We start from the raw sequence: 26,758 nt of genomic DNA, 5'->3' as shown, positions 1-26,758 counted from the left end.
TATTATAGATGTATGTAAAATATCTCCACCAGCATCGACGACATTAACAGTTCCAATAACTTGCGTCACTTCTCTCCTCGATTCAGATGAATCTCTAAACAAAAATCGAAAGCACAAAATCGGTTTTCCAACTTCTTCATGGACTCAATTCTACATTTTATTAAAAAGAACATTTTTAACAATTATGAGAGACAAGGTAGATTTTAATTTTTCCCATTGCATGAATTCCAATCTCGTTTGTCGCAATATCGCAAAAATTTTTTTTTTTTTTTTTTTTTAATTTTTTAGACTCTTACAAGAATAAGATTGATATCTCACATTATTGTGGGACTTCTTATAGGTTTTATTTATGAAGGAATAGGTAACGATGCATATAAAGTTCTCAGTAATTCCGGTTGTATGTTTATAGCTGTTTTATTTCTTGTATTTACGGCCATGATGCCAACAATTTTAACATGTGAGTTTGAATAATAAATTCTGGAAGAAGTATTATAGTATTTAGTTTCAATTTTTCAACTTGAATATTCTTTTCTTTTCTTTTTTTTTTTCCAGTTCCTCTAGAGCGAACTATTTTTGTTCGAGAACATTTAAATTATTGGTATTCATTAAAGTCATTTTACTTAGCTAAAACCACTGCTGACGTACCCTTTCAGGTAAAATAATTAATTTGACTTTTATTTATATTTAATAAAAAAAAAAATTCTTTTAATAATTTTTTTTTTTGTAAAATTAGGTTTTATTTTCAATTGTATACGTTTCAATAATTTATTTTATGACTTCGCAACCTTTGGAAGCTTCCAGATTCATTATGGTTTTGTGTGTTTCAATATTAACTTCATTAGTGTCTCAAAGCATAGGATTGCTCATCGGTGCTGCCATGAATGTTCAGGTAATGCATTTTTTTTTCATAATTCTTTTTAATTTTTAACGGTTTTAATAATGACGATATTCTTTTAAACGGTTTTTCCAGAATGGTGTTTATTTAGGACCCGTTTGTACGGTACCCTTTATATTATTTTCGGGATTTTTCGTTAATTTCGATACGATACCCAGATATTTGCATTGGTTTACTTATGTTAGCTTTATTAGGTACGCTTTCGAAGGAGTTATTATTTCGTTATACGGTTATAATAGGAAAAAATTGGATTGTTCGGAGGCTTACTGCCATTTTAGATCACCGATTAAATTTCTCGAACGATTAAACATGTCGGAAGCTCAATTTTGGATCGACGCTCTTGCATTAGCTCTTATTTTTGTATTCCTTCGAGTTATTTCATATTTTGTTTTGCGATGGAAAATTTCATCACGAAGTTGAAAATTACTAAATGATTTTTATAGAAAAATATATGAAAATGAAAAAATATGTTTTACAACACTTGTACATGAATTTCAAGCCTATAAAATATTACTAATCGTTTTAATAATTAAATTAAGTTTTTTTACACGACAATTTAATTTTATTCTTCCCGTAAATATGAAAATTTACTAATTTTTAAAAAAAGTTTTTTGCTCTTGATGTTTTTGAAATAAATAATTACAAAATAGGGAAGGGAATATAACAAGGGAATGCACGTGAAATAAATTTAAAAATGATTATGACAATAACAGACTTTAATATTTTTCACTTATTATTATTATTATCGAGTTAAGTTTTTCAATTACATATTACCATTATTTTAAAAATATAGAAACAAGTTAACCTAAATATATATATATATGTATATACAAAATTTTATAAAAAAAATTTTTATTTCGAAGCTGTAATAAATTAATTTGATTTCATGCTACTGTGCAATAAGTATGTCCTACTATACTTATCTTATTCTACTAAACTTATTTTTATCATTAAAATTAAGATACAAAATATATTTAACAAAAATGAAAGATTTATAAAAATCATCAAATAGGTAATTTAGAAGCCAAAGAACATGATAATCCAACACCATCAGGTTCGACACTTATATGTGTAACAATTCCCTTATCGACTACCATTGAATATCTTTTAGACCTAATACCACCCAATTTAGGTACAAGAAAATCTAATCCGATGGTCTTAGTATATGTTCCCTCTGGATCTGCAAACATTCTTATCTAGAAATTGAAATTAATTATTAAAGCTTGGGTAACAATGTTTTTTGTTAGAAAAATATATATTTTTATAATATTTTACTTTTCCATCTGCCTCATAAAGTTTTCCCCAGGCCTCCATAACAAATGTATCATTAACTGAAATGCAAATAATTTCATCAACTCCTTTTTTTCTTAATTCTGCCTGCCTATGAAGATATCCAGGGAGGTGATTCTAAATAAATAATAATAATTAAAAAATAATTGTTGAAAATAAAAATTTATATTTGAAATTTTTTAAAAAATAGTACAAGTTTTTATTTTAATATACATTACCCTAGAACAACTAGGAGTAAAGGCGCCAGGAACTCCAAACACAACAACTTTTTTATTTTTGCACAAATCAGCCATATTAATAGAATTTCCTGGATCTCCTTCATATAAATCTATTGAAGGTATACTTTCACCTACCTATGATAGAATTCATATCATAGTATTTATAATTTGATAAAATTAATATTTTGGCATAATTATATAAATTAAGCATTGTCACATAGAAGAAAAAAGGGCAATACCGTTACTAAACATAATTACGCATAAAAAAAATTATGACACCTTTAACGAATATTTTAAATAATAATAAATTTTTCAATGTTATTTATAAAAAAAAAAATTACTTGTAACATAATAATAACAAGTAAATTTTTAATTAAACATTATCAAAACAATGTATTATATAAAAATAATTACCGTTATTTTAACCAAGTTAGGTTAATAATTAAAACAATTCAAAATTTTTAATGTATTAAAATTAAAAATTAATTAAATACCTTTATCATATTTTGCGATGATATGTGTATTTTTTTATTTGTTGACGTTAAAAGGGGTATGTTCGATGTAAAACGTTTAAACAAAACACTTCTAAGCATTTTTGTAAGGTGGTAAAAAAAAAAAAAAGAAAAACACGGAAATTGTTTGAAATGAAATTTGAACGACAGCAAAAAGAATTTATTAAGTAGTTTATACCTTAAATTTTTCATAGTGGCGCAAACTTTTATTTTACTGTGAAAAAATTAGTCGGTTGTAATATTAATTTTTTTTTTTTTAATTTACTTTCGGGAAAGTTTTGTGACAGTTAAATGTTTTTTATGAATTGCTATCAATAAATAGGTTACATTATTATTATTATGGAATTAAAGAAGCAACATTTTGTTGAATTTTCATCGTTTCTACCATAAGTATTAATCAGTAAGTAACTTTTTTATAAGTATATATTTATTTAAGGTTTGTTTCATTTATGAAATGATAACTTGTTACACAAAGTGTAACATTAAAATAAGAAAAAGATATGTTTAAATAATTTAGTTATTTGGTGCGTTAAGATTAGAAAAAACAAATATTTTTTTTTAAATACTTTATTTTATATAATTTAATTTTGCATTTATCTCTACAATGCATTATTTTACATTTGCATTATTTCAGTTCATTCATTTCACAATCATTATACATTTCAAATATGATTCGATTATTATTTTAAAGTAATTCTTCATTCAGGGATTGTTTTTTCTTCTGTAATAGATTTAAAATGAGTAATTTTTTCAACTGGGACAGGGATTTGTTTGCAGTGTGGTAAATCTAAATTTTCTCTTTCACCTTCTTTTTCTAGTTCATTCATTAAATTTATGTAATGGGCAAAACCGTGGATTTCTTTATTTAACGATGGCACTGGTATTGAAAGATGAGGATAACTTGCCCACGAATGATTTAAAGTATAAGCAATGGTGTTTAATTTTTTGGCTATTAATTTAGCTTCATTTGTCGTTGGATCCTGGGAACCATATTTAATGTATAAATTATATGAATCATATGCATTTTTTTGATATTGACCAACATATTTTTTTAAATCATTCAAAACAGAATTCGGATTGACTGATAAACAATTTATTATTCTTGTAACTATAACTTTTGGCCATTTCATTCGAGTTTTACTTAAAACGATATTATTAATTATATTATTATTATTATAATTATTATTTTCACATTTATTATTATCGGAATTATCATTGTTGGTATTAATATTATTTTGAACTTTTGGAAAAGGATATTTGAATGAATTTCTTGTGGGATTTTTCACTCCTAATTCTTTCAAATCCTTTTTTTTTAAATTTGAAGGTAAAGAATTATTATTATTTTCATAATTCATTTTCCACAAGTCGCAACCCACTTTATAATAGGGAATATTAAACAAATGTGTTGAAGTCGGAGAATCATCACATTTAGAATCTAAATCAAAATAAGTGTCATCAGAGAGATTATAACAATTGCGAGCAAAATTTTCAGAGTGAATAAATTCTATGCCGTTTAAATTCCTTTCAAAAGCAAAACATCTTTGATTTTGTGATACCGATTTAGAATGTTTACACTGAGTGTTATTGACTGCATTATTACCACAATTAGATTCTTGATAATGTGATTCTGCATTTTTAAAAACGGTTAAAGTATCACCAAAAAAATCAGTGAACTTACACAAAATATCATTTCCATCTAAAGATATTGCTGCTGAACTTTTACCCTTGCAACTGTTACAAACCGTGTTAAAAGTTATTACATCTTTATTAACATTTAAAAAATTATTATCATTATTGACTTCGTATTCTCCATTCTTACCAATATCTATATAAAAATCTTCGGGCATTTTGAAACGCATAAAAGAATTTTCTGTATCGTAGGTAACGGTGGCATAATATGGATGTTCAATGACGTAACATATTTTTATGAGAATAAAACCTTCGTTTTCGCTTTCGGACGTTGAAATTTCCGAAAAAAAACTCGAACTTAATTTTTTCAATATTGTTTTATTTTTCGTTTTGTAATCATCTTTTCTCTCTTGAATTTTCGATTCGATTTTTTTTATATCAAGTTTTTCATCTTCCGTCCAATCGATGAAAATTTCATTTTCGCAAAATTTCGGTGTCGATGTTATTTTCGTACCGTCAGGATAGTTAACGACGAGCTCCCCGCTGGGCCATAACATGCTACTCACACCATCATCTCTCTTGACATAAGTTTCTTGATTGAGGGGATCTGTTCCAGAATAAACTTTAATCAAATCAATTAATTTTTTATTACTCCTCGGGAATTTCGAACCTTTCTTGCAAGGATTTTTATTTGTTGTTTGCCAAATTTCACCCAAAGGCGTTATTGTTTCGTAATTTGTTATGTGAAATCCATTGCCAAATTCGTATACATCCGATTCCATCGGATTATTAAAAAATTCTTTTAATACGTGCTTTGTTCCGTTCGAGCATAAAATTTCAATTTTACCATTGTTTTTAAATATTATAATTTGACCATTTTTTAAAAAACATCGACTTTTTTCATTTATAATTTTATTATCCGTTAAATAATATTGTTTTATGTACATGTTTGATTTGTCGACAGACATCGTTCGTATGATTAATCCCGTAGGCCATGAAATGTCAACCTTATACTTTAAATCATTCAAATTTTTATAAAAAAAAAAAATAATTCCAGAATTTGTTTTTAATGTGAATTTGGGAATGATTTTTCGTCCGAGAAAATGATAGAAAAAAAATATAAATTTTGATTTTTTTATTTTGAGTTTTAAAAGGCAAGTAGGGTCGTATAGCCACGTGTCTTTAATAACATTTATTTCGGTGCCATCTTGTGAATAATATTCTTGAATTTTTTTTTGATTTTCCACTCGAACGTTGGAATAATTTGTGACTAAAAATGATGAATTTTCATTCAGGCATTGAAGTTTTGGTTTGATCGGTAAATCTTTTAATTCTTCTTCGAAAACTTCGATTTCTTTTGCGCAACGAATATAATTGGTTTTAATTTTATTTAAAAATATTTCTTTTTCTTCTTCCGACATTCCGTCATATTGTTTTTGTACCTTAATCATATAATCATTTTCCATTTTTTCAAACATTTTTTTCTTTTCTTCCTTGTATTTTTCCGAAAATTGTTTGTATTTTTCCTTCTTTTCGTTCAACCATTTTTTTATTTCAATGTATAAATGACTGTAAAAATCACGGAGGGAAACTGGGGTGAGTAATTTGCTGTAGCCGCATGTATAATACAATCCTCTGTGGTCGGTATCGTTGTGTAAAATTGTTATTATGGAATCCGTTGGAGAAAAATATAAACATTGTGTCGTGTTGTATTCTTCGAAAGCATCCAACAACTGTTGTATCATTCTCAAGGGTTCGAGTTTTTCGTAAAAATTAAAATTTCCAATTAAATTTAAATATTCTTCGTTGTCGCTCAATATGTGAGGTTCGGTTATGCTCGAGATTTCGTTGCAATCTAATAAAGAAAATATGGCTGCCATTTGTCTTTTCGTTTTAGATTTTATTATCGGGTTCATGGCATTTGATCCATTTGTATATTTGAAAGCGTAGGAAAACCAGTGTCCGCTATTTTTGTGAGGGTTAATCGTTATATTAAGAATGCTGTTGCTTTCCCGAAGAGTCAACGGATCCATTATGAAAGATCCTTTCGTTTTATCAATTTTCCCTTTTTTCGATGTAATTTTTTTTTTCAATGTTTCAAATCTGTCGAATATTTTAAACGCGCACGAATTGAACGTTTTTTCATGTTTGGTTTCTTCTACGGCATACTCTTTGTCAAATTTGACTTTGGGAAATATTTTTATCTTATCCACGATGGATTCTCTTAACGTTTCCGATATGTTTTCTTCTTCTCCGTTATATAAATAAAATTTAATTACTCCGATGAGTTTCATGCAAAGAACGAAAAATATTTTTATTTTTAACGATTCTTTGTTTTCTTTCGTGGATTTTAACAATTGTAAAAAATGAAATTCGAAAAAAGATTTTTTCCCCGGATTGAGTTTTGGGTATTGAGTCCACAAATGAGAAATGTACGTGTTTTTAAGAAATCTTTTACAAGTTTTTTTTATATCGATTAATTTCGGATTACAATCGTAATTTCGTATTCCGATTTCATCGCCGTAAAAAAACGTTTTCGGAGGATTCATGTATTTTTTATAATTTTTTTCCATACGTTTTTCTCGAATTGCTTGTTCGATAAAATTTTGTGTTATGGCGTCGTTTTCAATCGGTTTCAACATTACTGATTCATCGTGTGTTGTGCCATCTTCATTTTTTTTAAAATCTGAATCCTTTGCTACCCTTTATCATAAACAAAAGAAAAGAAAAGAAAAAAAACGTATATTTTATCATTTTTTTTTTTTTTTTTAGGTTTCAAGTCATTGATCCTGTAATTACATACAGGAAAATGTAAAAATTTGCCTACCGACCCATCGTTCGTTTTTTCCAAATCCCGATGCTCGCATAAATTTTGACAGACGTTTGGAATCATCAATTTATTTCTACATTGTAAACATGGAGTTACGAGTGGGAAATTTTTTTTTGATTCGTCTTTCGGTATTATTTGACTCCTGGATTTATCCTCGTGAAAATGGGTAAGTAAATATTTATCTTCGGGTAAAATATAATCGACGTGTTTGTGTTTGGTGTTGGGCACTCCGGCTACGATTTGTTCCAAAATTGCATACAATACCAAAAAAACGGTGTTGGTATCTCCGGTGACCAAAGCTTCGCAAAGGCTATTATATATTTTACATTCGTTTAAATTCAATGGTTCGAGTGCTTCGTACATTCTTTGTACGTACATTTCCCGGAGAAATATTTGATGTTCGAAATAAATAATGTAAATGTTGTAGACGACGGTCGACATTTCATCGAATATCTCATCGAATATGGACTGAATGGATTCGAATGATTTTTGCAATTGGGGTTGATATTCTACGAAAATGATATCTTTAAACTGTTTAGTTTTTTCTAATGTTTCGCAATTTTCCGTTAGAGAATACCAAAAATTATTAACGAGATTTTCTTTATTCGAATAATAATAATTATCATCTAGAATTACGGCTTGATGAAATTTTTCAAATAAAATCTCTTTAAAATTAAATATTTTAATTATAGCCAAAAATGGGACTTTGATTTTGGTTAATTCGGCGAAGTAAAATGGATTGTAAAAATCCGTTAAAACGATAAATAAATCAGGGCCGAAACCATGTTCGTCGAGAAAATTTTTTCCCTTATCTATTTTACCATTACTTTTTACGTTAAATTTTAAATTATTCGTTTCGTCGTCCGGAACGAAAGGTTTGATATTTTTAACGAATTGAATTTTCGTTTCCAATTTAAATAATTTTTCCCTTTTGACGTCGTCCGATTTTTTATTAAATATATTTTCATCTTTTATATTTAATATTAAATATTTGAGTATGGCCGCCATCAAATCCGGCGGCAATTGACATTCCAAATCCGTAAATTTCCCATATTTACGTCCCAAATGAACGATTTGAGATTTTCTAACCGGTGGCGATTTGGCTTCGATTTTATTTTTATTTTGAATTTCTTTTGACGTTTTTTGATTTTTTTTATATTTTTCATTATTATTATCATCATTGACATTTTTTTCTTTCAAAACTTTTATTATATCGGACATGTTTATGATTTTTATATCGGGTTTTGTTTCGTTTTGTATGTAACGGCTAAAAAGTTTTATGCATTCTTCGTCTTCTCTCTAACAACAAAAAAAAAAAAAAACATTTAAAAAAAAAAATATTACGTAGCGGTTTTTTTTCGTAAAATAAATAATTAATATTCGAGGTGAGTGAAAGGAAAAAAAAAAAAAAATAAAACGAAGATGTTGTTTAATTTTTTGTTGTTTTTGTAATGGTAGGTACAAACCGGAAGAAATTATTATTATTATTATTATATAACTTTCACTTTTTCGACTTCCGGTTTTATTTTTTTTTAAAAATAATTATTATACCTTGCTTTGAATTATGGCAACAACAATACATGACCATTTCTCTTCATTTACCTCCTCGTTCTCTAATTCCAAATGCCAACTTTCTTTCATTTGTGGATTCCATTCTAGGGATTCATTTGGGATTTTTACTTGTTTTACCGGTTTTTTAACCATTTTTTCTTTTTGCTTAATTCAATCTATACATGTTTATTATAATTACAGGGGAAAAAAAAAATGGATTTTATTTTTGTAAACAAAATTGTAAAAAATTTTATTTAATAAACAAAAAGGAAAGGGAAAGGGAATATGAGGATTCTGTTTTTTTGAATAATTTTAATGGGAATTGTGTTTTCCGGTAACATTTAAAAAGAATCATTTTTAAATTTTTGGTTTTTTTCGTTTTATTTAAAAAATTTTTCCCATAAGTAAAATGTTGGAAAGGGATGAAAAAAAAAAAATGTTTTAGTATCTAAGTGCTCTGATTTATTTTTTATTTTTTTCTCTCTCTCTTTTTAATATTATTATTATCATCTATGATTTTATAAAATTTTTTCTTTTGTTTTTAAATTTAAATTTTAAATTTACAATTCTAGAATTATTGAATGACGTCATCAAATTATTATTTTATTTAGGTTAAATAAAAAACGTTGTAAAAAAATAAAAATAAAAAATAATAATAATTATTATTATTATTGTTAATAAATTATAATTTACTGGCATACATGTGTGATTAATGCCACAAGGTATTAAAATTCCTTTCCCCCTCTCTCCCTCCCTCCCTCTCTTTCTCTCTCTCTCTCTCTCTCATTTTTTAATACTTGAAAAAAAAAATAAAATAAAAATTAAAAAAAAATTTAGTGATAGATAATCATTAGCAAAATGAAGACGGTTTTAATTATTTTATTATTTAAATTTTCTACCGCGAAAATGAGTTTAAGTAAGTTATTATTATTATTGTTAATATTATTATTTATATTTTAAATATTAAAATAAATTATTTTGATTTATTACATAGAAAAAAAAATTTTTTTTTTCTCGTGTGTATCCATTGAAGTGAAATTATTTAAAAAAAAAAAAATCGTGCGTGTAAATAATAATGATAATAATATCGTAAAATAAATAAGTTTATGTATTTTATTTATTAATAAGAAATAATAATAATAATAATAATTTTTTAGGTGATTTAATACCGATATGCGATATAAATGATAAAAATTTAAACGTTTGCGTTGTTAAATCGGCAAATTTACTCATACCACAACTCTCAAAAGGTAAATTTTGACATTTTTTTTTTTTTCGTTTTTCTCCCGTGAAATATTTTTAAAAAAATTTTCTTTTCAGGTATAAAAAATTTAAATTTTCCACCGTTGGATCCTTTAAAAATCCACGAAATGAACATCGATCAAAGTAATCAACCGATATCGTTAAAATTAAAATTAATCGATACTATACACACGGGTTTATCAACATTAAATTTTCATTCGGCATCGTAAGAAAATCGCTTTTCTTTTTCCCACAATATAATAATAATAATAATTTATTAATTTTTTGTTCGTTTCTTAATCGATTTAGAATCGATACGATAAACGATCGATGGATATTGAATGGAACACTTCCATATTATTCTCTTCACGGAAAATATAAAGGAAATGGAAAACTTCTTTTGCTCCCTATAATCGGTGAGGGAAATGCTAATTTTACATATTTGGATACAAAAGTCGATTTCGTCATGGATGGACGTAGAAAAAAAGAAAAAGGAGAAATTATTATATTTAATTTAATTAAATTAAAAGTTTATTTCACTTTCGACAAATGTTTCGTAACGATAACGAATTTATTTAGCGGAAACAAACAATTAAGTAAGTAAAAAAAGAAAATTTTTTGTTTTTCATTTTTCCATTTTTCTTTTCATGGATTACGCGATTTGATGATTTTCAGGTGATGCCGTTAATCATTTTATCGGAAATAATTCGAAAGAAGTTATGAACGGTGTTAAATCATCTTTGGAAAAAATTTATTCCTCTTTATATTATAATATGATAAATAAATTAATATCGGACGTACCTTATACGGAAATTTTTAAAAACGCGTAAATTGCCCATTAAAAAATCGTTTTATTTTACCCCCTTTATAATAATTATTATTATTATTAATATGTTACCAGAAGGCTGTGATTTTATTATTAAGATTTTTTTTTTTTTTTTACATTTTATTACTATTGATTGGAAAGTTGTTAAATAATAAATGAAATCGTACGTAGAAAAAATTATTTTAAAAAATTGTTTTTATTTTTTTTAAAAAATTTTTATATGCTTAAAGAAGCTCTCGTGGAACTTATGACTCCACATAAAACTCCTAAAATCAGAGCACAATTACACGCACTCCAAACTAATATGTTATCATTAATTGCTGATAAGAAATCAAATTTAGTTTTTGATGGAGTTGCTGTTATTTCTTTGGGTGATGATGTTGTTATCTCTTTCCCTGGTGTTGTTATCTCTTTCCCTGTTGTTGTTGTTGTTGTTTTAACATCCGATGATTTTCTACTATCCCCATATTTAAATAATCCCAAATTTTGCATTATACTAGATGTACTTTTAGCAATACTTGGACGTCCTTTTATTTCCGGTTGTTTGTCTTGACTTTCTTGCGAATGTTTAAAAACTTCAGATAATTTCTGTGATGTTGTACCGCTGATGGAGGATTTTGTCAAATTCATACCTTGAGATTGTAAATTGGTAGATTCCGCTGGAGGAGAACCCAAATCATGTTCTGACGGATATGCATTACTTAGTACCGAATGCGTACTAGGAACGTGATCGACACTTTTATTATTTATAGTACTAATATTATTATTATCATTATTATTATTATCATTATTATTATTATTATCGTTATTAAATGATTTTGAAAAACTAATGTCACTTTTTATTTTTTCTGACGTCATATTGCTACCCATTGATATTAATTTATTTTCAATTTTTTCGGTACTTTTTGTTGGTGACGGCAACGTTTCATTTTGTTTTTGTAAATCGGAACCAACGATTTCACTTATGTTTGATGCGTTTCTTTCATTTATGTGAGCAGCAGGGACATGTTCATTTTCCAAATTTTGATTTTCATTTATAACCGAAAGATTAGAACTATCGCTTATTGAATCCGCATTTCTTAATATTGTTTTGCTGAGGGATCGACTAGGAAAAGTATTATTATCGTCTTTTGGCTTACTCAAATGTCTCCATCCGTGTACGGAAATGGTTGCTTTTTCTTTATAATCCGTCATTATTGTTTTTTTTGTTATTATTCCGACGTTACTTTTTCCTTTTCCACTAATCGGTTCTCTTTTTTCATGTCCGGTTTTATTAGGTATTACATTAGAGGATGTACTCCTTCCTGTTGTTGAAGATTCCTCTGAAGTTGATTTTCTAAATGGTATGCACAGTACACTTGATGGGTCAGTCATGACTCCCTTTGAACTTTTAACATTTGAATTTGGTTTTTCTGCACTATTTCCCGATAAATGTTTACTGACTTTACTTTTTTCAACTTTCATATATTCAACTTCTCGACTTGAAGCTATCGATACGACTTTACCTTTTTCATTATGATGTGTCATGGTCGTTCGTTTGGTTGATTGTACTACCTTGACATCATTCCCTATCATTTTTTCTTTTTGACGGACTTCCTGAGTGAGTTTCGTTTCATTTCTACCGGTTTTTGGCGGTTCGGGATTATTTTTTTTTTTTTTTTCGTCAAATTCATCAAATGATTCGGAGTGTATGAAGGCATAACCGACAACCTCTCCGTTCTCTGTGTTTTTTTTAATTTTTTCTTCGGGAAAATCAGTTTCGTATACTTTAATTCCAAGTTTTTCAGGATTTGTAAAATATCCCTTTGATGAATCGCTTTCGTGTTTTAAAATTGCTTTTAAATTAACTTGCATCGAATCTTCTTCCTTTTTAATCGGAGGATTTGTATCTTTATTGTTTTCGGGTTCAGGATTTTTATTATCACTTTCACTAGGCTTATTATTTTCAATAATACCACTTTTGTCTTTCGATACTTTCGATTTATTATCTCTCATAAATTGTTTTAAATTCATTTTACTTTTTGAAAGAAAATTGCTAAGATTGTTGTTGCCACTGCTGGTGTTTGTGTTTGTGTTTGTGTTGTTGTTTTTATTTTCTGCATTTTCATTATTTGAATTAACTTTTTTTTCTTTTGACGAAAGCGAAGAATTTAAACTTAAATCGAGTTTAATTGATTTATATATTCCCCAACACCCTCCAAAAAATATTCCAGTAAGAACTCCTTCTCGAGTTCCATGTCTAGCTGCTTCGTAAATACGTTTAAGTTTATTTTTAAAACTTTCTTGTTTGATGGTGTCATCATTTGTAATCCCTTGATTTTGAGATTGAATATCATCGTTATTTTCTGCTTTAACAACTGAATATTTTAATAATTCATTTATGTTATTAAATATACTTTCCATAATACAGCGTGTAAAATTTATTAAAAACAAATCGCGTGAGGTACTTTGTAAAATTTTAAAAACAAATCAATGATAGTTTAATAAAATTTTTACAAAAATTTTCATTGTAGGGTTTTAATTTTTTTTGTAAAAAAAAAAAAAAAGAACAAACAATTGTGTTTGATTGAAAACGAATACAAAAAAAAAAAAAAAAAGAAAAAAAAAATTTTTATTTTCTGATATTTAATAATTTCATTAATAAAAACCATAGATGTTTAAATAAATGTAACAAATCATTATTATTATTATTATTATTTTCCTTTATACAAACATTTAAAAAAAAAAAAAAAACAACATATATATATATTTTTAAAATTTAAGTTTAACGGTTTTTATTATTCTATGGAAACATGTTTTTTTTTATAAATATTATTTAAAATTTTCAAAACTTTGAAATTTTCTCTGCTATGGAAAATTCTAGATTAATGTAAAATTTATTTATTTAAATGAATTTTTTTGTTGATATTTGGGTTATAAGAGTTTTGAACACATATTTGATTAATTCAATAAAATTGGGTTTTTAAGTTTACATTAATAAAAACTTTTTTTTTTTTTTTTTTGAATACAATATAAAAATTTATTTGGTATAATTTTCTTTTGTACATAAAAGGTTATTAAATAGGACTTAATAAGTTTTGTTAACTAGTTGATCATTATTCATTTTTATTCATTTAAAATATGGCTTTGTGTAAATAATAATGATAAAATAAAAGTAATAACCTTGTCATATAACCCTTGGGATTTGTTGGATTCCCCTTTTTTTTTTGGATTTTACATTTTGTCATAAAATTTGTATATTTTGAGCGTACAAAATAAAAATTCAATTACACAACATGGCTCCCCTTAAGGTGCTGACTATTGTACAAAAAACTCCCAAAATAATAGCACCGTTACAAGCAGTTGCAAAAATAATATTATCATTAACATTGGATTCATCATCATTATCCGTATCGGAGCCTTGTTTTTTTTTCCCATAATTTTTTTTAGAATTTCCAAATAAATTTGCATTTTTAAGAATTCCTAATCCACCTCCTAAAAAAATTCCAGATAATAATCCTTCAATAAGTCCTGTTTTACCATTTTTAATAATACATTTTCCTTTTCTTATAAAATCGTTGCTTTCTTCATTTGGTGATTCTCCAATCGATGAAACCGTAACTAATTTCTTTTCATTTTCATTTTCAACATAATAAGGTTGTGAAAAAATTAATTTACGAGGCCAATTTTTAATATTTTTCAATTTTTCATTTTGATTTCCCTTTTCGTCATTTCCTGCCACGGTTAAATTTAAAACATCTGAAAAGTAACTTATAAATTTTGACATTATTAATTATTTTTTTCCATGTGAAAAATAAAAACAAAAAATTTTCCTTTAATTAAACCGATTACATATTTAATTATTATTATTATTATTTTTTTTTTTTGTGTCGTTTAAGGTTAAAAATGAAAATATTTACAAATAATAAAAACAGGTGTTTATCATAGAATAATAATTTAATAAAATAATAATAACTGCTAACTTTCAATAATAATAATAATTAATAAAAACGCGGTAAAATTTAAAATAAAAAAGAAAGAAATTTTTTTTTTTAAATAAACGAAATAGCGACAAATTCGACAGTTTGTTAGCAATGTAACAAATATAGTTTCTTCCTACACTTATATTTTCTTTTTGAAAATAATTATTCGTCTACTGCTTTGTGATTTTACGGAATAAGTATTTTCGTAATTAAATAAATAATTATGTAGCCGCGATTTCAATTTATTTTTTATTATATTTTTTTTGTCATGCAGTTATCTTGTTAAAAAAAAAAAAAAAAAAAAAAAATTTTAATAGATTTAGACATGGCGAATAGAAACAAATGTTGAATACATTTTTTTTTTTAATACGACAATCGCGTGCGTTTTACTAATTGATTAATAGTATATATATATATATTTAAAGGATATTAATTAAAAAATGGAAAACACAGACGATTCAAAATTAGAATCATTTTTATCGGAAAATTCTTCTAATTCTGATAGTCCTACTCGATCTGAGAATTCAGGTAAAAGACAAATAAGTAATATTAACAGATTGTCAGAGAATGATTCAAATTTATGTGGTGAGGAATCAATTAAAAAAAAAAAAATTAATGGTGAAGAAACCGTTAATAGTGATGCTAATGTGAATGATTCTTCAGAAATAATCGAAACAAAAGCATCGAATGGGAAGGGAGATGCTTTTCCTAAAATAAAACCACATTTTAAAAATCGAAATTACAGAAATCGAAATCAACCCGACTCTGGAATTGATAAAGAAACTTCTGATGACATTTATGATGAAGTTGAGGTAAAATTTTACATTTATTTTTTTTTAATATTTTGTCTAAATTTATTTTTACTATCACTTAAAATCTTTTCTTTGTATATCAAAAACAATTCTAAGCTACCTGCATTATAATAAATTTCAGTTATTTATTAAAAAATATTTAGTTTGATTGTCAATTTAATTTTTTATATGTAAAATATATTTTACCATGGGTGAAAAACTAAACACATAGTTGCTAAATGTTTTTTATTTTTTGTATTAAAAATAATAATTTTTAAAATGAAAGTTTGTTACTTTGAAAAAGTTACTCTAAAACTTAGTTCCACAATTCTTTCTTTTGATTTTTGGCCTGTTGTTTTTATTTTTTCGAATGCTTACATAAAATAATTATCGATTGGGTAAATTTTTTAACTGAAACCTAATCTGTTAATAGGATACATAAAAAAGTTATGTTTAGTAAAAATGATTGTGTGTAATATATTATAATTTATTATTTATTTTTATAGTTTTATCCAAATCCATTATCTTAATTTATTTTAATTAAATTAATTAGGATATACAGAACACTACTGAAAACAATCCAAGCAGCCCTGATTTAGGTGTGCCTGAACCATGCTCTAGTAATGAAGCAATGGAAAAAGAGACTGAATTGCTCAATAAATCAATCGAAACAAATGAATGGCATTCTAATGATAGTTTAGGGTAAGAAGTACTTTAAAATTATTTTTACCCTTTGTTAATCAAGTTGAAAATATTTTCATAATTTAAAAAAAACTTATTTTAAATTATTAATTTTTAGAGGTATCGATGATTCGACAAAAAAATCTGATGATCAAGTCAGTTTATCATCTACCAGTAGTAGTTCAAGCAGCAGTGATTCTAGTACTTCAGCATTGGAAGATAGCAAATATGATTTGGCAGATAGTGACACAGAAGATCCTCCAAGTGTATTACTTAAACAAAAACCAAAGCACAAATGGTTTCTTACTCCAGAAATAATAAATAGGTATTTTCAGTCGTATTTACATAATGAAATAGTTTATAATAATGGCTGCTTATATCATCTACATGTACTGTAATAGACAAATTGGATGTTCGAATACAAAACAAGGGCCGGAACTTTTTCAACAAAGAATGTATGGATCATTACACTCCGTTCAAAGACTTGAACTTATGTATAAGCTCAAATATCATAGTGGATGTGTAAATTCGTTAAATTTTAATTCATCTGGAACATTATTGGCTAGTGGTTCTGATGACTTGCAAATATGTTTATGGGATTGGCCTCTAGGAAAATTATTAACTTCTTTTGTTACTGGTCACAAAAGTAATGTATTTCAGGTAATTTTTTTTTTTTTTTTTTTTTTTTTTAAAATTTCTATCGAAAATGGCATTTCTTAAAGGGAACTTTATCGTTTTCAGGCTAAATTTTTGCCTTTAGTGGGAGACACTCACATGGTCACTTGTGCCAGAGATGGTCAAATCAGACTTGTTGAACTTGGAAGTAGTGGTGAACTTCGAGGTTCAAGAAAATTGGCTCAACATCGCGGTCCAGCTCATAAATTAGCAACTCAAAATGAAATGCCTCATGTCTTCCTTAGTTGCGGGGAAGATGCCCTTGTTATGAGTCTCGATGTACGTCAATCGAAACCAGCTAAGTAAGTAATTTTTTTTCAATAATATTTTCGATATTTAATAAATGTGTGTGCAATCATTAAATAAGAAAACTTTTTCACTTTGACGTGGTTTTCTATTTAAGAGTTTTATTCGTCAAAGAAGGCGCCAAAAAAGTTTCTCTTTATTCTGTACATTCAAATCCGTTGAATAATCGGGATTTTGTAGTTTCCGGAAGGGATAATTATTTAAGAATATATGATCAAAGAAACACATCATCTCCCAAAAGTAAATTTTGCCCGCAACATTTAATAGTGGTTTGTTTTTTTTTTTTGTAAAAATATGTTTCGGATGAATTTTTTTCTCAATTATTATTATTATTACAATGAAATAAAAAAATGAAAATTTTTATTTAAATTAAAGAAAGAGCCATATCCTCACGTAACGTGTGCTGTATATAATTATAATGGAACTGAAATAGTTGCCTCGTATAATGACGAAGACATATATTTATTTGACACAAGACATTCAGATGGCTGTGATTTTGTACACCGTTATCAAGGGCATAGGAACAGTGCTACCGTTAAAGGTATTCTTTTTTTTCGGTTTGGCAAAATTAAATTTCAAAAATTAACAATCGTACATTTTTGATTGAAACTTTTTTTTCTTTTGTTTAGGTGTAAATTTTTTCGGTCCCAAATCTGAATTTATTGTTTCTGGCTCGGACTGTGGAAACATTTTCTTTTGGGAAAGAGAGACTGAAGCTATTGTTCAATGGATGGCTGGAGATGAAAACGGTGTCGTTAATTGTTTGGAACCTCATCCTGAAATACCCGTTTTGGCTACAAGTGGGCTCGACGAAGATGTCAAAATTTGGGTGCCTTCTTGTGAACAGGTTATTTGTTATAACAAAAAATTACATTTTGAATTACGTTTTTATGATCACATGACTAATTATTTGTAATCATTTTAGGAGCCTACTTTGGAAGGTTTAAAAAAAACTGTGATAACTAATTTAAAAGGTCGTCATGCGGATCCTTCTCGTAGTTCTGATGCTTTGGATGGACAAATGTTATGGATATTATGGCGGCACATTAGACGCACTGATAGACGCGCGGTATTTTTTTTATTTTTTGTTATTATTTAATTTGTATTTTTTTTTTTTTTTTACTTTGTTATTTTTTAATTACTTTGTTAATGCAGAGACAAGAAAGAGAGCAAGCGAGAAATAGAGCTGGTTGCGGAGATTCAAGAGACGTAAATAGCAGTGCAGAAAGTTCACCCGATTCGGATAACGATGAAGATTTAGGTACTCAAGGAAGAAGATTGCAATGTTCACCATCTTAGTTTTGAGTGTTGTAAAATTGTATCTTTTTTTTTTTTTTTATATAATCTGTATAATCACTGGTGCTTTAGAAATGGCTAGATAATAGGGTTTACTTGTAAAACTTCTTGTTTCAATATCAACATTATTTTATTTAATTTTCATAATTATATTAATTGAATTATTGATTTATTTAAGTATATTTTAATTTTTTTTTCTTTTTTTTTTTAACTCCATGTTTTAACGATAATAATAATTTCTAAATGTTTTAGGTATTTAAATAATTGTAAAAAAAATATAATAATAATAATATATATACAAGTTTGATAATATTTTGAATTTATTTATATTTATTAAAATTATTATTTGTTTTTTTTTTAATGTGTTGATCTATATATGTATGTAAATAGTAAAATTTATTGCAATTGAGGTTTTAATACTGCTTTAATATGTGAAAAAAATATTTTAAGTTGAAAACGAATAAAAAAAATATTTAAAGTATTAAAACCCGTAATCTTTTTAATTAAATTTTTAATATAAAATTATTATATTTTTTTTGTTGTAGTGAGTCAATCATTTTTTACAATTTAGCTTACGAGAAAAATTCTAATGTGAATAAAATATATAGAACCTCAAATTTCTACTTGGTTATTCGAGTAAGTATTAATTCAAAAAATTATATATATTTATAAATTAGTGAGTTTATAACTAATTACTACTATTATAATATAATAATTAACTTTTTTTCTTTTTATCAGGAAGTGGAAAATTTCATCTAATAGAGTGCCTGTTTTCAACTTTGTAAGTAAAACTTAATTTATTTAAAATATTATGAAGATCTAGCATATCAGTATAATATTATCTCTCTAGATTTACAAATATTAGAAGATTTTTTAGAGTCGGGATTTTTAGGAAAACATAATTAGATGCAAATATTTAAATATGTGTAAATATAACATTCCTTATATTTTGAAAATAATAAATTACTGATAAATAAAATAATAACATAAATTTGAATAATTATTTTAATTTTATGTTCTAGTTTATTGGTTTTTTTTTTTTAATAGCTTTGACTGTTAAAAAATACCAATTGAATGGGCTAATCCAGCATATATCTGTAGGGATGCAACACTAATAATTAATGTGAATGCAGCTTTAAGAATTAAAGTAGTCCAAGGACCAATATCAAGCATTATTATAAAGAAATCTAAAACAAATGGTTTATATACACAAAGTCCCAAAAGCATTAACACAGCAGGCACAAAGGTTTTTTTTAAATCGTGTCTCGTCCATAGCCACACCAATGTTGCTGTTGTTATATGTTGCATCTAAAAAGAAAAAACGGAAATTATTTCTGCTGACTAATAATGCAACAGTATTAAAACATGCTACTTACTAAACTAATATTTGATTCAAAACACTTTTGAATGTATTTCCAATGGAATTCTTGACCTCTAGCTCCTATCCACAATAAAATGCATCTTGTTAAAATAATTTCTGCACCTGCCCATCCTATACCTGCTGTAAGTACCTTAGCATGACCTTTGCCGGGTATTCTAGACAAAACGAGATACAATCCTACTAAATCAGCAAAGTCTACACTTATTTTGCAAAACTCAAACAAGGTACAACCGGTTGAGTCTAAAGTCGGGAAAAAAGTGGCGAGAACCATCATTTTACAAAGTTGCGTTAACATATACATCATTCCTGATTGAACACATTTCCAAAAAGTTCCATACTCCGACCTGAATAGAAAAAAAAAATCATGACTATGAATTCATATAGGAAAAAAAAATGCAAGAGGATACTTACAGTCCGGAAAATTTGTATGTCAGGTAGTATGGAACGTAAACTAAAGCTAAACAATTTCCGAAATGATATAACGTCATTTTAAAAAGCAATCATAGGCATTGTAATAAGAACTCTTCAAAAAAAAAACATTTTACTTGAACTGCAGTGGCATTAGATTAAATTAAATTAATTAGTGATGGCAAAAATAGTGTATTCCTTGGTTTTTTTTTAAAATGTCAAATTAATTAATGTTTGTTTTTGTTTAACATTTAAGTAAATATTTTAGTTTGACAAGTAATGAATACAAAAACAGTCAAAATGCCAGCTTTAAAAGACTCTAATGTTGTAAAAATTGCTGTTGAAATGGACGATCAAGTCCCTCAATTAATTAGCTTTAATCAAAAGCAGCCTTTAGCTGCTATAATCCAAGACCTATGTAATGGATGGGGATTGTCAGAGCCGGAACTATATGCCCTTCAATTTTCCGAAAATAATAATGAAAACTACATAACGGAAAAAAATCGTAACGAAGTAAAAAATGGTTCTGTTTTGAAGTTGACTTTTTCTCCTTCTAAAACTGCACACGATATTTTGACAAAATTGAATGGGACAAACACTGAAGACAAAACTTCAGCTTTACAAAAGTTATCTTCACTAAGCACAGACATTACTTTTGCTTTAGAATTTATTAATAAACAGGGATTGGCTTTGGTCATTTCTCTTGTTGAAGGAGGAAAATGCAAAGGTAATGTCTTGGCTTATTCTTTAATCAGCTTTGTCGAGCTTATGGATCATGGAATTGTGTCGTGGGATGTATTAGAAATTCCTTTTATAAATACAATTGCTAGTTATGTTAACAATCAATCTGAAGCTCAGGATTTCAAAGTCGTTCAATCTTCTCTTTCTATTTTGGAAAGTATTGTGCTTAACAGTTCTGCTAAGTATGGATTAGTCGAAAAGGAAGTGACAGTTCCAAATTTAGTGATGCATTTACAAAGTCAGCATTTGGTTATACAACAAAATGCTATAGCATTAATTAATGCTCTTTTTTTGAAAGCTGATGCTGCAAAGAGAAAGGTTATTTCTGGTACTCTCACATCTAAACAAGTTAGAAATCTTATTCTTACTAATATTATACAGTCAAATAATCAGGTAATTAAAAAGAATATACATCAGTAGTAAAAATGAAACTTGAAATTCAGTTGTTACATAATTATAATTTGATTTTTATATTTAGGTCGGAGCTGAAATGGCTCATCAATTATATGTTATGCAGTCATTGACTCTAGCTCAATTGGAATCAAGAATGAATACTAAAATGGATTTACATGATATTGATGCCCTTGAAAAGATTAAAGAATTAAGAAAAATTGCTTTTGATATGGATGGAAATAATTTATTAGGAGATACTTCAACCTTGAGACAAATGGGTGGTTTTGCCAAAGATTACAAAAAGCTAGGATTTAAATCTGACATAAATCCTGCTTTAGATTTCACAGAAACTCCTCCGGGAATGTTGGCTTTAGACTGCATGGTTTATTTTGCTAGAAATCATGTTGATGCTTATACCAAAGTAAATATTGTACCTATAATTTATAAAATTATTTAAAGGTAAAAGTAATTTAATCAAATATTGGTATTTAGGTAGTGTTGGAAAATTCTTGTAGAGCTGATGAACATGAATGTCCTTTTGGAAGAACAAGTGTTGAATTAGTTAAACTGTTGTGTGAAGTATTGAGAATTGGAGAACCACCAAGTGAACAAGGTCAAAATTACCATCCAATGTTTTTTACTCATGATCATTTATTCGAAGAATTATTTTGTATTTGTATCGTTTTGCTGAATAAAACTTGGAAAGAGATGAGAGCAAGTACAGAAGATTTTGTAAAAGTAAATATTATTATTATTTAAATTGATCCTTATTTGTTAGCTTTAAAATACTTTTTCAAAATATTAATTTTTTTCTCTGCGCAGGTATTTAGTGTAGTTAGAGAACAAATTACTAGAGCATTAGCCTCTCAGCCTTTTGGAATGGACAAATTCAAAGCTAAACTCTCTACGCTGACCTATTCTGAAATAACAAATTTATGGCAACAAGAAAGAACAAGTCGAGAGGAATGGGAAAGTCATGCAAGACCCATTGTTCAGTTAAGGGAAAAAATAACTCCAGAAATTATAGATTTGATTCAAAAACAAAGACTGGGATTTTTAGTCGATGGTACAAGGTTTACAAAGTATTCATCTAGAGGCCAGGTATGAAATTTTTTTTTATTAAAAAAAACGATTCTTTGCACTTTAAATTTGCCAGTCTTTCTCTTCAAATTTCAAGTATATTTTTGTTAACTCTTAATTTTATTTTACATCTATTAATTATAATTGAAATATTTCATTTATTTTTACAAAAGTATTGTAAAATGTTGTTTATTTTTAATTATTAAAAGAATCGTACAAATTTATCATGATGATGGCAAAATTATTACATTAAATATGTTACAGAGAATAAAAGATAAATTTTGGTATGTTCGACTGTCACCAAATCATAAAGTGTTCCATTATGGAGATTGTGATGAAAAAAATAATCCAGCACTCGAAGAACTTCCAAATAAATTAGCAGTTATAGATATTAAGTCTTTAGTTACTGGAAAGGAATGCCCTCACATGAAGGATATTCGGTATGATTTTATTAAATAATCTTTAATTATAACAAAAAAAAATTTAATTTAATTTATTTTATTTTATAATTTTACACATTTAAATTTGATAAATATCATTTAAGTAATTTTATTCGTTTTGAAAATAAAATTAAATAACATTATATTCAATAAACGACTCTGAGCAAAAAAATTTTTTATTAATTTATTTTAATTTGATAAAGGAATGCCTTATTTGTAATAATTATTTCCGTTATTATATTTTTTTTTTTTTTTTTGTAAACATTTGTAGAGGAAGGAAAACAACTCATACGCTTGCATTTTCATTGCTCTCGGATTCCGTTGAAGTTTCATCTTTGGATTTTGTTGCACCGGATGAACAAGTATTCGATTATTGGACGGATGGAATAAATGCACTTTTGGGTAATAAAATGTTGAGTAAAGAAGCCGAAAACGATTTGGATACTCTTCTCTCATTGGAAATAAAATTGAGACTTTTGGATGCCGAAGGTTTAGACATTCCACAGGATCCTCCTCCCATTCCATCTCCTCCGCCTAATTACGAATTTTGCTTCGAATAAAATTTTTTCACACTTTACATATTTTTTTTTCCCCATTAGATTTATTAGTTACTGCCATTTTATTTTTATTTGAAAAAAATCAGAGTATTTATTTATAATTAGAAATTAGTAAACAATATCGTCTTCCATTTCAAATCCAGTTTTAAAAGTATTGTTTTAATTTATATTTTTTATTAAAAAAAAAAAAAAAAAATTTAAAATCATATTTTAAAATATAAAAAGAAAAAAAAATATTTATTTTATAATTATTTGTATCATATATTATTATTGTTTGTGCCAAATGCCCATACAAATATCACAATTTTTAATTTATATATATATATATATTTTTAATATATAGTAAAATTGAATGAAATGCAATTTATTATAGTTATTAAGATGATGATAATAATATAATAATAAAGAAATTTTTTTTAAATGATATTAATTATAGTAAAAAAATTTAATTTATTTAGCTTATGTATTATTATTATTATTTAAATCAATCAATAAGTTTTTTTTTTTTTTATTTTCATTTTTGTTTATACGTATATTTTAAATAATGTATTTAATAATTTGTATTTTTTATGTATAATTTTAATTTGTTTTTTTTTTTTTTTTTAAATCGTATAAAATTATAACTTAAAATTATATAAATTTGAACAAATTTTTGGCAGTTATTTAATATGAAATTGATCAATTAATCAAAATATTTTAAAATTGTTATTTAATACTTTTTTTTTTTTTTTTGAAGGTTTATATTATCAATTAAATTTATTTTTAAAAAGAAAAAAACCAATTGAAAACTGCATTTTATAATAATAACATAATATAAATAAGACTTATAAAATTAATTAATAAATAAATCCTAAAATTTACTATATTTAAAATAAATTTTTTTAAAAATCTTTTTCTTTATGTTTTTTTTCTTAAAGTATTTTAATAAGTTAAGAAAATGTATTTATAATAAATAGGTTTTCCACATAAATGTGATCATCAGTTTTATCAAAACATTTGATGTGTTATCAATTTTCATATTTTTTTTTTAAGCACAATTTATTTAGTAAAAATATTTACAAAAGTTGAATTGTAAAGTGTTAGAACTATATGTATTGATTATAGTTTTTCTATTACATCATCTTTTTGATGATCAATATGATTTTTATCGTTTAGGTTAACTAAAGGAATGGGAGATCCTTCATCGGAATAGCTATTGGGTTTTTCACCTCCTAACATCCATAAAATTGTTTCAAGTGATTTTCCTTTTGTCTCCGGTACGTAAAAATAAGTGAAAACGGCACCCAAGGCACTGCAAATAGCAAATAATCCGAAGCAAGCTTCAGTTCCAAAAGCATCGCTTAAATTTCCGTAAAATTTTAAAAGAAGGAATGCTTCGAACCATAACATAAAAGTTGAAAATGATGTTGCTGCACTTCGAGCTTCTGTTTTGAAAATTTCACCGACCAAAACGAATGGTACTGGACCGAATCCTAAACCGTAAACTATCACGTAAGTTGCCATACTGGTTACTGGTAACCATCCGATAGCTTTCATAAATTCAGGGTCGTAATCGATTGTTTTCAGGTAAAAAAAAATTGCGATTAATCCTAAAGAAATTGCCATTCCTATACTAGAAATCATCAAGAGGAGTTTTCTTCCGACTCGTTCCATCGTCAACGTTGCTGCTACGGCTCCAAAAATTTGTAAAGCTCCAACGGTTATAGCCGCCAAATGAGGAGATATATCACTTCCACTGGCTTGAAATATAACGACACTGTAATTCAAAATAGGAGATACGCCGCTCATTTGTTGTATGGTCATAAGAGTGCCTCCAATAATAAATCCTTTTCTAGTTTCCGGCTCGGACAGCATAGCCATTAGCGACACCTTTTTCTGTTCGCTATTCCTTTGTTTGAGAGAGGATGTAAGTTCTGATAATTCGGCTTCTATTAATTCCCTATGATTTCCTCTTAATTTAAATAAAGCATTTAAAGCATCATCCGTTCTGTTTCTTATCAAGGAATAAATTGGTGTTTCCGGGAGCCAAAACCACATGAGTACGAATAAAATTGGAAAAAACAAGCAGTAGAGTCCAAGAATTAAATATGAAGTGTAAGAGCCGACTATGTACGAAGATAAAATACCAACACAAATAAAAAGATTAAAATAAGAACCGAGAACGCCTCTGTTATTTATTTCAGCCGTTTCTCCAATATACATGGGTGATATAACAGAAACTCCTCCAGCACCCAAACCGGCAAAAAATCTTCCAACAAAAAGCATTGCAGGATTCGTAGCAAGAAGTATCAAAACGTAAGTTATTATAAATGGTACTCCAGCTAATAAAGCCGTCATTTTCCTTCCTATCGTTTTGGCTAAAAATCCATAAAGGGGAGTTGCAATTATTCCAGCAATGCAATAGTATCCTCCTAACCAGGAAATATCTTCTGATGTTAATCCAGGAGCACCCTTGCCAAGGGGTGACGTTTCATTAGTTCCAGTATAATTAGCTTGCAAAAGTGGTTGTATTGGAGCTAACCATCCAGTTGTTGTACCGTAAGTAAATGACACCATATTCACTAAAAAAAAAAAAAGAAAAAAAACAATTGATAACTTACCTCATTATCTAAATAAGAAAATATTTATTTTATTTACAGATGTAACAGAAATTTTTCAAAGAATGACACCATCTGATTCTGATTAAGAATAAACATGTCGACAGAAAAATTCCTCTTAAGGTTGGTTCACAAAAAGAAAAGAAAGGTAAGTTCAAAATTTCACATTCTTTTACCATTTAATAAAAACATACACAAACTATATAATTTGAAAAACCCGCTCCAATCGTGGCATTTTTTTTTAAGTTGGTATCACTGCATTTCGATATTAGTGTGTTTAATCAGTTTGTTGATATTGGGTGATATTTGTAAATTATGACTTTAAAATTAAATTTAACAAAATTTTTCGTGAAATAATTACAAAAAAAAAAAAAAAAGAAACAAGAACAAAATCAAAACAAGTAAGATGATAATTTTTTTTTTTAATGGCGATTTTTATAAAACCGTTACAACGATG

At 26.9% G+C, this 26,758-nt stretch overlaps 9 protein-coding genes across 9 annotated transcripts in view; 4 read left to right on the top strand and 5 right to left on the bottom strand.

Annotated features, from left to right (window-relative positions):
- Positions 1–1,315, top strand: part of Phum_PHUM347630 (ABC transporter, putative) — a gene marked incomplete at both ends in the record, with an annotated part of 4,479 nt that extends 3,164 nt beyond the window's left edge. The window contains 5 exons of the mRNA XM_002427785.1: positions 1–196; positions 289–457; positions 553–653; positions 734–889; positions 971–1,315. The exon at positions 1–196 is cut by the window's left edge and continues 4 nt beyond it. Coding sequence (XP_002427830.1) covers positions 1–196; positions 289–457; positions 553–653; positions 734–889; positions 971–1,315 — 967 coding nt within the window. The remainder of the gene's footprint in view (positions 197–288; positions 458–552; positions 654–733; positions 890–970) is intronic.
- Positions 1,316–1,899: 584 nt separating this feature from the next.
- On the bottom strand, positions 1,900–2,538 carry Phum_PHUM347620 (peroxiredoxin-5, putative; the record flags this gene model as incomplete). The annotated part of the gene is made up of 3 exons (XM_002427784.1): positions 1,900–2,091; positions 2,171–2,302; positions 2,404–2,538. Coding segments are annotated over 3 exons (459 nt in total), but the record flags the coding sequence as incomplete, so codon positions are not given.
- A 1,075-nt stretch (positions 2,539–3,613) lies between these two features.
- Positions 3,614–9,078, bottom strand: Phum_PHUM347610 (uncharacterized protein; the record flags this gene model as incomplete). The annotated part of the gene is made up of 3 exons (XM_002427783.1): positions 3,614–7,247; positions 7,376–8,673; positions 8,977–9,078. The coding sequence occupies 3 exons, from the start codon at positions 9,076–9,078 to the stop codon at positions 3,614–3,616; spliced, it is 5,034 nt and encodes a 1,677-aa protein (XP_002427828.1).
- A 1,217-nt stretch (positions 9,079–10,295) lies between these two features.
- Positions 10,296–10,997, top strand: Phum_PHUM347600 (uncharacterized protein; the record flags this gene model as incomplete). The annotated part of the gene is made up of 3 exons (XM_002427782.1): positions 10,296–10,393; positions 10,477–10,763; positions 10,843–10,997. The coding sequence occupies 3 exons, from the start codon at positions 10,296–10,298 to the stop codon at positions 10,995–10,997; spliced, it is 540 nt and encodes a 179-aa protein (XP_002427827.1).
- Positions 10,998–11,238: 241 nt separating this feature from the next.
- Positions 11,239–14,759, bottom strand: Phum_PHUM347590 (uncharacterized protein; the record flags this gene model as incomplete). Its single annotated transcript, XM_002427781.1, has 5 exons — positions 11,239–11,259; positions 11,435–11,729; positions 11,847–12,928; positions 13,115–13,350; positions 14,264–14,759. The coding sequence occupies 5 exons, from the start codon at positions 14,757–14,759 to the stop codon at positions 11,239–11,241; spliced, it is 2,130 nt and encodes a 709-aa protein (XP_002427826.1).
- A 1,618-nt stretch (positions 14,760–16,377) lies between these two features.
- Phum_PHUM347580 (Nuclear distribution protein nudF, putative) lies at positions 16,378–18,707 on the top strand (the record flags this gene model as incomplete). The annotated part of the gene is made up of 9 exons (XM_002427780.1): positions 16,378–16,448; positions 16,588–16,752; positions 16,829–17,087; positions 17,169–17,404; positions 17,506–17,677; positions 17,784–17,949; positions 18,038–18,255; positions 18,334–18,477; positions 18,564–18,707. 9 exons carry the CDS (start codon positions 16,378–16,380, stop codon positions 18,705–18,707), a joined length of 1,575 nt encoding a protein of 524 aa, XP_002427825.1.
- A 1,053-nt stretch (positions 18,708–19,760) lies between these two features.
- Phum_PHUM347570 (uncharacterized protein) lies at positions 19,761–20,573 on the bottom strand (the record flags this gene model as incomplete). Its single annotated transcript, XM_002427779.1, has 3 exons — positions 19,761–20,012; positions 20,081–20,429; positions 20,497–20,573. The coding sequence occupies 3 exons, from the start codon at positions 20,571–20,573 to the stop codon at positions 19,761–19,763; spliced, it is 678 nt and encodes a 225-aa protein (XP_002427824.1).
- Positions 20,574–20,772: 199 nt separating this feature from the next.
- On the top strand, positions 20,773–23,707 carry Phum_PHUM347560 (Engulfment and cell motility protein, putative; the record flags this gene model as incomplete). The annotated part of the gene is made up of 6 exons (XM_002427778.1): positions 20,773–21,627; positions 21,713–22,048; positions 22,120–22,365; positions 22,450–22,728; positions 22,972–23,147; positions 23,419–23,707. The coding sequence occupies 6 exons, from the start codon at positions 20,773–20,775 to the stop codon at positions 23,705–23,707; spliced, it is 2,181 nt and encodes a 726-aa protein (XP_002427823.1).
- A 1,095-nt stretch (positions 23,708–24,802) lies between these two features.
- On the bottom strand, positions 24,803–26,480 carry Phum_PHUM347550 (sugar transporter, putative; the record flags this gene model as incomplete). The annotated part of the gene is made up of 3 exons (XM_002427777.1): positions 24,803–26,265; positions 26,301–26,312; positions 26,342–26,480. 3 exons carry the CDS (start codon positions 26,478–26,480, stop codon positions 24,803–24,805), a joined length of 1,614 nt encoding a protein of 537 aa, XP_002427822.1.
- Positions 26,481–26,758: the final 278 nt, after the last annotated feature.

This window comes from Pediculus humanus, genomic scaffold (assembly GCF_000006295.1).
Source record: "Pediculus humanus corporis 1103172107761 genomic scaffold, whole genome shotgun sequence".
Lineage (NCBI taxonomy): Eukaryota > Metazoa > Arthropoda > Insecta > Psocodea > Pediculidae > Pediculus > Pediculus humanus.
The sequence above is the reverse complement of the archived record's forward strand: the minus strand, read 5'-3'. Positions and strand labels throughout refer to the sequence as shown.